General features: G+C 34.8%; 1 protein-coding gene across 2 annotated transcripts; it reads left to right on the forward strand.

Annotated features, from left to right (window-relative positions):
* The first annotated feature begins 8,448 nt into the window (after positions 1 to 8,448).
* On the forward strand, positions 8,449 to 11,086 carry LOC101502791 (SNF1-related protein kinase regulatory subunit beta-3). Of its 2 annotated transcripts, none has more exons than XM_004487020.4 (4): positions 8,449 to 8,604; positions 8,706 to 8,794; positions 10,347 to 10,440; positions 10,519 to 11,086. In XM_004487020.4, the coding sequence occupies exons 3-4, from the start codon at positions 10,378 to 10,380 to the stop codon at positions 10,846 to 10,848; spliced, it is 393 nt and encodes a 130-aa protein (XP_004487077.1). In that variant the 5' UTR covers positions 8,449 to 8,604; positions 8,706 to 8,794; positions 10,347 to 10,377; the 3' UTR covers positions 10,849 to 11,086. The 2 variants fall into 2 exon arrangements, with proteins under 2 accessions (XP_004487077.1, XP_004487076.1); XM_004487019.4 differs by having other exon boundaries at positions 8,450 to 8,610.
* The last annotated feature ends 2,261 nt before the right edge of the window (positions 11,087 to 13,347 follow it).

Genomic DNA, 13,347 nt, shown 5'->3' on the forward strand with positions numbered 1-13,347 from the left:
AGTCTTCCTTGCCTTTAACAAGGAAAACATTCAGGTTGCTTCTTGTAAATCTCTCCTCCAAAACACCATGAAGGAAAACAGTTTTTACATCCATTTGCTCTACCTCCAAATCAAGAGTAGCAGCCAAACTCTAACACAGTTCTAATGGATGACATCTTCACCACAGGAGAAAAAATCTCATTGAAATCAACACCATTTTTTTGTCTGAAACCTTTCACAACCAATCTGGCTTTATATCTTGGAGATGTAGAATTGCTTTCTTGCTTCACTCTGAAGATCCACCTGTTTTCCAAAGCCTTCTTTCCCTTAGGTAGTTTCACCAAATAAAAAGTGTGATTATCATGCAAAGACTTCATTTCATCTTGCATAGCATCCAACCACTTATTCTTTTCATCACTCTCTATGGCTTCATCATAACATTCAGGTTCGCCTCCATCAGTCAAGGTAACATAGTCATCAGAAGGATACCTGGTGGATGGTTTCCTCTGTCTAGTAGACCTCCAAACTTGAGCTTGAGGTGGTTCAGGAGCATCACCAAGATCCTCATCTTGTGACATCTCATGTTCTTCTTCAGCATCATCATTAGGAACATCAAAATCATCTCCAAGCTGCTGATCACCAACATCACCATGTTGCTCATCATTCTGAACATTATTTTCAGCAGTATCCAGATCATGTATAGGCATCCGAACTGGATCAACATCAGACAAACCATTATCAATCTCAGGTGTAGTCTTCTCCATCTTATCAATGTCTTCAATGGTTTGGTCTTCCACGAACTTCACATCACGACTTATAACAGCTTTCTTCTCAACTAGATCATACAGCTTGTAGCCAAATTCATCCTGACCATAACCGATAAAGATGCATTGTCTTGTTTTCGCATCCAACTTGGATCTCTCATCCTTTGGAACATGCACATATGCTTTGCAACTGAAGACACGCAAATGATCATACCTGACATTCTTGCCAAACCAAATCTTGTCTGGCACCTCAGCATTCAAAGCAACTGCAGGACTCAGATTAATAACATGCACTGCCGTGTAGAATGCTTCACCCCATAAATGCTTAGGCAACTTTGCTTCAGAAAGCATACACCTAACTCCTTCAATCAATGTCCTGTTCATTCTCTCTGCTAAACCATTCAGCTGAGGGGTTTTAGGAGGAGTCTTTTCATGTCTGATACCGTGCTGCTTGCAATAAACATCAAATGGTCCACAATACTCACCACCATTGTCAGTACGAATGCATTTCAACTTCTTGCCTGACTGTCTCTCCACCATAACATGGAACTCTTTGAATTTCTCCAGAACTTGGTCTTTTGTCTTCAAAGCATAGACCCAAAGCTTTCTGGAACAATCATCAATAAAAGTAACAAAGTAAAGTGCACCACTAATTGACTTTACCTTCAACGGGCCACAAACATCAGAATGCACCAATTCAAGCAACTCTGACTTCCTTGAGGAAGGATGTTTCTTGAAGGATACTCTAGTCTGCTTACCAGCCATGCAATGAGAACATTTCTCCAACTCTGCACTCTTTAATCCCGGAAGTACATCCTTTTTAGCTAAACAATTCAGCCCCTTTTCACTGATATGACTAAGCCTGCGGTGCCACAAAGAAGCCTCCATATCCATGGCATTCACACTGTCTTTAGCAACCAATGCTTTAGTCCAATACAGTTTATTAATTTTCTCCCCTCTGGCCACAACTAAGTTACCTCTGGTGAGTTTCCATTTTCCTGAACCAAAGTGATTATCATAACCACCATCATCAAGCATCTGCACAGAGATCAAATTAAAGCGAACATCTGGAGCATGTTTGACTCCTCTAAGCAACAACTGCACTCCCATGTTGGTCTGCAAACAAACATCACCAATACCAACTACCTTGGACACACCATCATTACCCATCTTCAACACTCCAAAGTCACCAGAAGTGTAAGATGTGAAGAACTCCTTCCTTGGTGTAACATGCAGTGTAGCACCACTATCAATAATCCACATGCTCTCATCTGATACAAGATTGACTGAGTCATAGTCACGGAGAATAATCAGATCATCACAAGTAGCAGTAGTAACACGGTCATCATCATCATGATTCTTATCTCTCTGCTTACTGTTATTGTTTTTGCTCTCCCTTTTCCATATGAAACAGTTCCTCTGTATGTGCCCCATTTTGTGACAATAATTGCACTCCACATTCTTGTGTCTGGACTTGGACTTACTTCTGTTGTTCTCTCTACTCGCACTTCTGTTATTCTGTCTATTCCCTTTCGGTTCCTTTCTTTGACTTCGGCCCCTGTTCTCAGTGACAAGTACCTCAGAATGAGATGAAGTACCTCGTGCCTTCCTTCTCATCTCCTCATTAAGAACACTTCCCTTTACACTTTGCAAAGAGACAACACCATCAGAAGCTGAGTTTGTAATTGAAACCCGAAAAGTTTCCCAAGAATCTGGTAGAGTATTCAGTAGCCATAGTCCCAACACTTCATCATCAAATTTGATACCCATACCTGACAATTGATCTAGGAGCCCTTGAAAATCATTTAAATGATCTGAAATAGAAGTCCCCTCCTTGTACCTCAAATTCATCAAGGAGTTCAACAAATACAACTTATTATTCCCTGATTTAGAAGCATACAAAGATTCAATCTTCTTCCACAAGGATCTTGCATGTTCCTCATTAGCAATGTGATTATAAACATTGTCTTCTACATATTGCCGAATAAAACCACAGACCTGCTGATGTTCAAAGCTCCAATCCTCATCAGTCTTGGATTCTGGCTTCTCAGTAGCAAACACAGGAAGATGCAAATTCTTCACAAATAACAGATCCTTCATTTTTCCCTTCCATAAGTGATAATTAGTGCCATTCAAACAAATCATTCTATTTGTATTTGCCTCCATCATTCAAACAAGTCAAACAGCCCCTTAACCAAAGAGCTCTGATGCCACTCTGATGGGAAATTCAACAACAAATATAATAACAACTCTAACAGAGCAATATGCAGCGGATAATCAATTTCCCAAACTTGCAAGAATCTGTGAGGAGCAATCAACAAATAATCACAGCAACTAAAATCACCAATCACAAATGACACAATAATTTTTAACGTGGAAAAACCTTCTCAATGTGAGAAGTAAACAACCACGGGACTCTTGCATAGCATCCAACCACTTCTTCTTTTCATCACTCTCCATGGCTTCATCATAACATTCAGGTTCGCCTCCATCAGTCAAGGTAACATAGTCATCAGAAGGATACCTGGTGGATGGTTTCCTCTGCCTAGTAGACCTCCAAACTTGAGCTTGAGGTGGTTCAGGAGCATCACCAAGATCCTCATCTTGTGACATCTCATGTTCTTCTTCAGCATCATCATTAGGAACATCAAAATCATCTCCAAGCTGCTGATCACCAACATCACCATGTTGCTCATCATTCTGAACATTATTTTCAGCAGTATCCAGATCATGTGTAGGCATCCGAACTGGATCAACATCAGACAAACCATTATCAATCTCAGGTGTAGTCTTCTCCATCTTATCAATGTCTTCAATGGTTTGGTCTTCCATGAACTTCACATCACGGCTTCTAACAGCTTTCTTCTCAACTGGATCAAACAGCTTGTAGCCAAATTCATCCTGACCATAACCGATAAAGATGCACTGTCTTGTCTTCCCATCCAACTTGGATCTCTCATCCTTTGGAACATGCACATATGCTTTGCAACCGAAGACACGCAAATGATCATACCTGACATTCTTGCCAAACCAAATCTTGTCTGGCACCTCAGCATTCAAAGCAGCTGCAGGACTCAGATTAATAACATGCACTGCCATGTACAATGCTTCACCCCAGAAATGCTTAGGCAACTTTGCTTCAGAAAGCATACACCTAACTCTTTCAATCAATGTCCTGTTCATTCTCTCTGCTAAACCATTCAGCTGAGGGGTTTTAGGAAGAGTCTTTTCATGTTTGATACCGTGCTGCTTGCAATAAACATCAAATGGTCCACAATACTCACCACCATTGTCAGTACGAATGCATTTCAACTTCTTGCCTGACTGTCTCTCCACCATAACATGGAACTCTTTGAATTTCTCCAGAACTTGGTCTTTTGTCTTCAAAGCATAGACCCAAAGCTTTCTGGAACAATCATCAATAAAAGTAACAAAGTAAAGTGCACCACTAATTGACTTTACCTTCAACGGGCCACAAACATCAGAATGCACCAATTCAAGCAACTCTGACTTCCTTGAGGAAGGATGTTTCTTGAAGGATACTCTAGTCTGCTTACCAGCCATGCAATGAGAACATTTCTCCAACTCTGCACTCTTTAATCCCGGAAGTACATCCTTTTTAGCTAAACAATTCAGCCCCTTTTCACTGATATGACTAAGCCTGCGGTGCCACAAAGAAGCCTCCATATCCATGGCATTCACACTGTCTTTAGCAACCAATGCTTTAGTCCAATACAGTTTATTAATTTTCTCCCCTCTAGCCACAACTAAGTTACCTCTGGTGAGTTTCCATTTTCCTGAACCAAAGTGATTATCATAACCACCATCATCAAGCATCTGCACAGATATCAAATTAAAGCGAACATCTGGAGCATGTTTGACTCCTCTAAGCAACAACTGCACTCTCATGTTGGTCTGCAAACAAACATCACCAATACCAACTACCTTGGACACACCATCATTACCCATCTTCAACACTCCAAAGTCACCAGAAGTGTAAGATGTGAAGAACTCCTTCCTTGGTGTAACATGCAGTGTAGCACCACTATCAATAATCCACATGCTCTCATCTGATACAAGATTGACTGAGTCATAGTCACGGAGAATAATCAGATCATCACAAGTAGCAGTAGTAACACGGTCATCATCATCATGATTCTTATCTCTCTGCTTACTGTTATTGTTTTTGCTCTCCCTTTTCCATATGAAACAGTTCCTCTGTATGTGCCCCATTTTGTGACAATAATTGCACTCCACATTCTTGTGTCTGGATAATCTACATGCTCTCATCTGATACAAGATTGACTGAGTCATAGTCACGGAGAATAATCAGATCATCACAAGTAGCAGTAGTAACACGATCATCATCATCATGATTCTTATCTCTCTGCTTACTGTTATTGTTTTTGTTCTCCCTTTTTCATATGAAGCAGTTCCTCTGTATGTGCCCCATTTTGTGACAATAATTGCACTCCACATTCTTGTATCTGGACTTAGACTTACTTTTGTTGTTCTATCTACACGCACTTCTGCTATTCTGTATGTTCCCTTTTTGTTCCTTTCTTTGACTTCGACCCCTGATCTCAGTGACAAGTACCTCGGAATGAGATGAAGTACCTTGTGCCTTCCTTCTCATCTCCTCATTAAGAACACTTCCTTTTACACTTTGCAAAGAGACAACACCATCAGAAGCTGAGTTTGTAATTGAAACCCGAAAAGTTTCCCAAGAATCTGGTAGAGTATTCAGTAGCCATAGTCCCAACACTTCATCATCAAATTTGATACCCATACCTGACAATTGATCTAGGAGCCCTTGAAAATCATTTAAATGATCTGAAATAGAAGTCCCCTCCTTGTACCTCAAATTCATCAAGGAGTTCAACAAATACAACTTATTATTCCCTGATTTAGAAGCATACAAAGATTCAATCTTCTTCCACAAGGATCTTGCATGTTCCTCATTAGCAATGTGATTATAAACATTGTCTTCTACATATTGCCGAATAAAACCACAGACCTGCTGATGTTCAAAGCTCCAATCCTCATCAGTCTTGGATTCTGGCTTCTCAGTAGCAAACACAGGAAGATGCAAATTCTTCACAAATAACAGATCCTTCATTTTTCCCTTCCATAAGTGATAATTAGTGCCATTCAAACAAATCATTCTATTTGTATTTGCCTCCATCATTCAAACAAGTCAAACAGCCCCTTAACCAAAGAGCTCTGATGCCACTCTGATGGGAAATTCAACAACAAATATAATAACAACTCTAACAGAGCAATATGCAGCTGTTGATGTTCAAAACTCCAATCCTCATCAGTCTTGGATTCTGGCTTCTCACTAGCAAACACAGGAAGATGCAAATTCTTCACAAATAACAGATCCTTCATTTTTCCCTTCCATAAGTGATAATTAGTGTCATTCAAACAAATCATTCTATTTGTATTTTCCTCCATCATTCAAACAAGTCAAACAGCCCCTTAACCAAAGAGCTCTGATGCAACTCTGATGGGAAATTCAACAACAAATAACAATAACAACTCTAACAGAGCAATATGCAGCGGATAATCAATTTCCCAAACTTGCAAGAATCTGCGAGGAGCAACAACAAATAATCACAGCAACTAAAATCACTACCACAAAGGACACAATAATTTTTTAACATGGAAAAACCTTCTCAATGTGAGAAGTAAACAACCACGGGACCAAGCCAGTAATAGAGCTCCACTATGATCAAAATATGGGTACAAGAGAGTTTCAAATATGGCACAAATTCGTGCTCAGTAACCACCCAAAAAAAGCAAGGTAACCAGCACAACAATCAGCCAAAACAATGAGAAAACAAGCATGAAATTGAGAACAAAGTTCAGTAGAAAAACCAGGAAAAACTGCTACTATCCGAGCTCAATTTCTCCCACCTCAGACCTCTGATCGACGATCCAACCGGTCAGATTTAAGTATCATGAGTCACGAACCTACTGTCCAAATTTCAGCCCGATCTGACGGTGAACGAAGGAGAAATCGCGAATCTAGTGCATCTGCTCTGTTTTATGCGAAAATGAGTTTTGCTTTTCCTCTCTCACTTTTCTCTTTGCCTCACTCTCTGAATTCAGCTCCCTCTCTCCCCCTAATCTGACATCTCTCCACTTGGTTAAGTGAGACACATGGGCTTGCACATATTGGGCCTTTCTCCACATAGGAATGGAGTCCAAAACCCAACAATTATTTCTACATATTTGCATGTCAACGGAAGACAAAAAGCAAAACCAACCAAATTTGTAATCAAAAGAACAAAGTACCAAAAACGAACACAATTGCATCCAAGGGAGAAAAAAAAACAAAAAAAAATAAATATAACCACAAAATTGATAGCAAGTTGAATTGGGTCAAACAAATTGGATCGATTTATCAACCGGGACGCTTCAAACCCCGCAAAAATTGTGGACCATTTTGTAGTACATCCCCAAAAAGAACCATGCTCTTTGATACTCATATGACTAAGGTTTCAATAAGAGTCATCAAAATTGAATACTAAATACAAGGTTTACATTGAGTATATATCATAAAATAAAGATCCAATAGCATAATACCAAACACTATTATCTAACAAGTGTGTATAAATTAAATTCCTATAAGAAAAAAATTATAGTAATTGTCCCAATGTGTTTTTAAAAAATTGGTCTCTATGAACTTTCTTTATTAAAATTGAGAAAGGAGAAATTTTTAGTAATTAAAAAGACATCAATGACAAATTTACAATTGTCTTCAATAAAATTTAAATTTAATACTTTAAAATTATAAAATTAAATTTTTACCGTTGAATTAACACCTTAAATATGATCTCTAATTATAATTTCATTTTTATATTATTTGATATACATATTTCTAAATATACTCCTAAATTATTATGTAAATCCCTTTTTAAAAATAAATATTTTATGATTTTCAAATTGACTACAATTAATATCATGTGTTCCACGTAGTTTAAAAAAATAATAAATGAATTCAAAAAAATATTAAAAAATTACAAAATCGTTTTTATTGATTATTGCCCTTTAAAAAATATAATAAATATATAATAAAATATAATGATTTAAAATAGGTACACAGGATATTAATTTAAGAACAAAGTTGGAACAAATTAAATACTATAACATTAAAAAAATTATTATTATTTTCAAATTAATTTATTTATTAAAGTAATACTTATTTTGGAACGAATGAACTACTCTACTAAAAATATTACTAACTAAGAAATTTATTTCCTCTAAATTTATTTTTAAGTAAAAAGACTTACTTTCACACTTCTTTAAAGGTGATAGTTGAGTATCTTTAATTTTCTTTGATTTTATATAAAACATGAAATACTTTTAATAACCTGTTATTATTATTAATTATAATAGTTATCTTCCAATAGTATTAAAAAATTAATTAAAATACATTTTTAGAACAACATCATCAAACAGTGCTTAAAAATTGTTTAAATTTGAGTCAAACAAATATAAATATTTCTAATTGAACTAGTCTATATTTAATTTGTATTATAAAGAAATTATGGTGTGATCACACTTTTAGATTAAAATTACAAATCTGAATTTTAAAAATCACGATAAATATTACATTAAAAGTAAGACCAGTATTTAAAAGATGTATTCAAACATTCGGTAAGTAGCTTTTACAAAATCAAATCAAACATTAATAAAAAAAAAGGAAGAAATTATAAGTGAGAAAGTTGGTAAATGTAACTGCACATTTATAGAACCTTTTGTGAATATAGCAAAGTAAAGGAAGAACACAACACAACACAACCATAATTTGCGTGTCGTCGTCGTCTTCTTCACACACAACGATGCACTCTTAGTTAGGGTTTGTTTTTTTCAAACTCTTCTTCTTTCTTTCTTTCTTCAAAATCACTGTATACTTCCTCTTTATAATCAGCTTTTTTTTTTTTTCATTTGCAGCTGAATGCGTTCTACTTTATTTTGTCGATCGCTTTCCCTTCTCAGCTTCGCTTTGGTTACTAACGAAATCTAAAGCTAGTTCGCACAAGGTAAGATTTTTTTTTTTTAATTTTTTTTTTGAATTCGCTTTTAATTTGGTGGAAATTGTGTTTTATGTAAACAGGGGTTGCGAATTTTTTGTATTTAGTTTTGCTTCTGCTTCGGTTGAATTCCAATTCGTATGTATGCTTTGTCTTTTGAGGTTCTTTGTTTTTGTGATTTGTAATTTGTGCTTTGGATTTGTGTTTGTGAATGCAATTGAAGCAATTGGGAAGATTTGCATATAGTTTTTTTGCTGGATTTTATGATAGTAGCAATTTGCAGTGTGACTTTTTTGTTGGGATGGACCTGCTTCTTGAAACTCCAACCGAACTACCTACAAGACACTATGACCTTGTGTTTTACTAATAATGTTCAGTGAGAAAAATATTGGTCTTGAGAACAGGAAGGAGCTAGGTACCACTGTGCCAATGTTGTATTTTGATGTTAATTTAGGTTTGGTGTTGTGAGAGAATTGAATCTTTTGGTGGGTCTATGTTGTTTGAAGACTAGTTTAATGGTGTGTTCGAGAAGAGTAAAGTATTCCATAGTCTTTATTTTTTATAAGTGAATGTTAGTAGTCATTAGTATATATCTTAGGGGGAGGGGGATATGTTAGTAACAGGTATTAACTTTGGACCTCTTGCATATAACTCTTTCGTGTCCCTAGCCAAACCATTGAGCTACTTCTTCGGAGACAGAGTAGTCCATAGTTTAGTCTTGCCAAAATTTATGTGAAGTTATAATCTGAGTAACTATAATACTTTTAGATTCATGACATTGGTTGCTTTTTTATTCATGCTTCATGCTTTTCTTTGTGATATCTTGGTTACTGGTCATTCACGACATTGTATTAAGACTCATAGTATAGGTTGTGTCACATCACATACCATCATTTCTTCCAAATCCTTATTCCTTTATTTTGTTATTATCGGAAATCTTATCAAGACTCCTGAGATTTCTTCTGTTTTAATGTGAGATATTTCTTCATTTTCTATCTATTTGGTAATCTGATACAAAACATGCAAGTTGTTTACATCTCCAACTGCTCAGATTTGTTATACCATACACACATGTAGAAGTTTCGGAGTTTAATCAATATAATATATCATTGCCCTATTAGCATTCAATACTGAAATTTGTTAAAAGTATTGAAATTTGTTGTAGATCAAATTTTCTGAAATGCTAGCTTGTGCTTTGTTCCGTACAGTGAAGGACATTTTATCCTCTGTTGAGTTGTAGTAGTGAGTGCCTGAAACTGGTAGCTGTTGTACGAAGAATTATGAATCTGTTGTTTAATATTTTAAAAGATTGGAGTGCTGCTAATTAATATCCTTTGAACATTTGTAATCTTATAACTTTGTTCGTTACTAAGATATCATCCCTTACTTTAATATTGTTATCCGATTCTTTCTTTTTATGAATAAGTTCTTCTTCTCATTCTGTATACAGAACATCGATTTCTTGGCGGTTAAGCAATTAGAGCATATCCATTGACACATTGTATTATAGATCTTTGTGCATTATTTATAGCTTATGCTTAATTGAAGTCTCTTTCTTCAGGTTTATTGGAATCTTTATTGGTCATTAATTGATGAATTCACAGTTAGTGGTTGACTTGAATAACAAGATGAGTAATCCATATGCTGGAAACCCTGTAAGTAGTAATTCATCTAACATATAATTACATATGTTATTTGTCAGTAGTATTTATAAATTTACAATCTACATGCAGGCAGACGCAACTGTCATGGGATATGAAATTTTGAAGACATCTGATTCTTCTGGTTACAATAATGTATTCGCTTTGAATGAAGATGAGGCACATGATCCACCCGAGGTTCCTCCACATTTGCAACACAGCTTGATTGGCTATCCTGCTAATGTCGATGCTTCTGGTTCTCTTCCATTGCCTTCGAACGCAATTCTGAATCATCTTTATATTGAGAATAGAGAGCCTCAAAGATCTGTGGTTGCTTTGGGATTCACTCATCGCTTTCGTTCCAAATATGTTACCGTAGTGCTCTACAAACCGGTTCAAAGAAGGGGAACCACAAACATTTGATGTGAATATTATATCTAAAATCAAAGAAGGGGAACCAAAAACATTTGATGTGCATATTATGAACGTTTCATTGCTGCTGGGTTGTAATGATTTATTGTGTAGACTTGTGATATCTAAATTAGAAGGAAGTGACATTTATGGGACTTCAAAATGTTTTTTTTCCTTAACTTAGCAGCATATTTATCTGTTTAAATGTTATTAATGGTTGCACGAATTATAAGTGAGTTGTTTTGTTATACTTTCTCAGTTGTTTATAGTTATATTTTCTCCAAAGCAGTGTTTCTATTAAACTCTTTGTGGTGTTGTATTTTTCGCTGCCTATGGTATGCTTGCAATGAAATGATTTTTCATAGGAAATCTCATACTCCAGCAAACTATGTACAGGCTTGTAGAGGATATGCAGAGAAGCTTGTTGACAGAAATTTTTTTGGTAGGAGACAACCTGATGAGTAATGGTGACATATGTCTCGCGAGGCTAACCAAGTTGCTGATGCTTTGGTCAAATTCGGTTTGTCCTTAGATCATAGTATTAGAGTTTTTGATTATGTTCCTGCTTTTATTTAACATTATTTTGTTCATACTTCAGTAATTGTTTTCCCAAGTAGTTTTTAGTTTCATGGTTTGAGGTTTTTGGATTCTCTAGTCTCCCAGAACAAAAAATTAAACCCTTTGTGGTTTACTACAGAAGGTACTTTCTTTTACAATACTAGAGAAGGTACTTAGTTTCTTATATAAATTGTGAATTTGAATTTAAAATCCACAACAATTTGAAGTAAACAAGTGTATGATAAATTTCTTACAGTATAAACAAAAAAACTTAAGCCAAGTTTCACCAGACCTTGAGCCACTTCATCACAAGAGCCAAAGAAGGGGTGGTTTGTATTCAATCAAGGAAGATGATGAGTTAGAGGAAGAGTGTTCAATGGAGTTGGAAGAAGCCATTGGATTAATTATGCTGTGAAAATACCATAAAATTAGTGCAGAAGATCATTTAATTTTTCATTAATTTAATTTAATTTAATTTAATTTAATCAATACATTTGTTCAAATTAATATCAGCAAATTTGAAAAAATTATGCTAATAACACACTATTTAACATTTGGTAACAAAAACATTATGCAACATACTTTTCTCAACATACACTCTCTAATCGGTTAAAATTCAAATGAGTTTCATTAAATTTCGTAAATTTTGCATTAATTTAGTGAAATCTATGTGTATTTTGGTATATGTTTGGATTGGCGGTAAGTTTAATTGTCATGCTGTGATTTTGTGGAAGTTAAGGGAATTGTACCGTGTACCCCCCACCACACCCCCCCCCACCCATATTTTCATAAAGACCATTTTGTCCTTTTTTCTTTTGTATAAAATCATAAAAAAAATTGTCACTCTATTTTTCATCCCTACTTTCGAAAATTACAAACTTTCAAAATAATAAAAAAAAATTTTAATATTTTCGAAAGTTTTGTAAAATTTGAAATTTTTGAAATTTAATTTTCCAGAAAACATCAAAACTTTCGAAAGTTTCGATGAATTTGAAACTTCCGAAACGTAATGCTCGAAACTTTCAAATTTTCGAAGTAATTCAATTTTAAAAATTTCAAAATATTTGAAATTTACGAAAGTTTCAATTTATAATTAAAATTTTATTTTAAAAAATAAATTTATAATATTATTATTAATTAAATTTATTACTATTTTTGAAATTAAGTATGAAATTTATTGCTATTTATTAGTATTAATTTATTACTATAAATTTATTATTATTTATTACTATTAATTTATTATTAAAAAAAATGTATTTCAGAACTTTCGTTTTTCAAACTTCTGAAATTTGATGTTTCCATATATACCAAACATTTGAAACTTCATGTTTCGAAATTTTCAAAATGTTCGAATAAGTTTCATTTAGAAACTTTCGAAAGTTTCACGTTTCGAAACTTTCATGTTGAACAAAAGTTCAGAAAGTTTGATATTTCTTGGAAAAAATGTCTTTCGAAACATTCAACCTAAAGGAAACTTTCGAAAAGCTGTGTTTCGAAACTTTCATGTTTAACGAAAGTTTCGAAAGTTTGATATTTTCTGGACAAAATGTGCTTCGAAACTTTCAACCCCAAGAAGACTTTCGAAAACTGTCTTACTTTTTGGTTTCGGAGGTTTTAAAGATTCGAAGTTTTGGTAGGGTGGGAGGTTCGAATATTCTAGAGTTTCGAAGAAATGGGTGAAAAAAGAAAAGTGAATTTTTTGTGAGATTTTTATGGATGAAACTAGGGGCAATATGGTATTTTCTTTATGATTGGGGGGTGGGAGGTAAAATAGAGGGGTGCATGGTACATTCCTCGGAAGTTAAATGTAGTTTTTTCAAAATCATGGTGGCTCAATGTAGTTCTAACAATCTCATTGTGCATCCAAAATGCACAATAAGTTAAATAGTATGTAGAAAATAGTGATACACAATCAATTAAATAGTACGTAGAAAATAATGTTTTAAAAAGTAT

The sequence above is a fragment of the Cicer arietinum genome, chromosome 1, assembly GCF_000331145.2.
Source record: "Cicer arietinum cultivar CDC Frontier isolate Library 1 chromosome 1, Cicar.CDCFrontier_v2.0, whole genome shotgun sequence".
Classification (NCBI taxonomy): domain Eukaryota; kingdom Viridiplantae; phylum Streptophyta; class Magnoliopsida; order Fabales; family Fabaceae; genus Cicer; species Cicer arietinum.

Coding starts and splice junctions, on each gene's coding strand:
- LOC101502791 (XM_004487020.4), top strand. CDS start 10,378: ATGAATTCACAGTTAGTGGTTGACTTGAATAACAAGATGAGTAATCCA. Junction 10,441..10,518: donor ATCCATATGCTGGAAACCCT/GTAAGTAGTAAT, acceptor ATCTACATGCAG/GCAGACGCAACTGTCATGGG.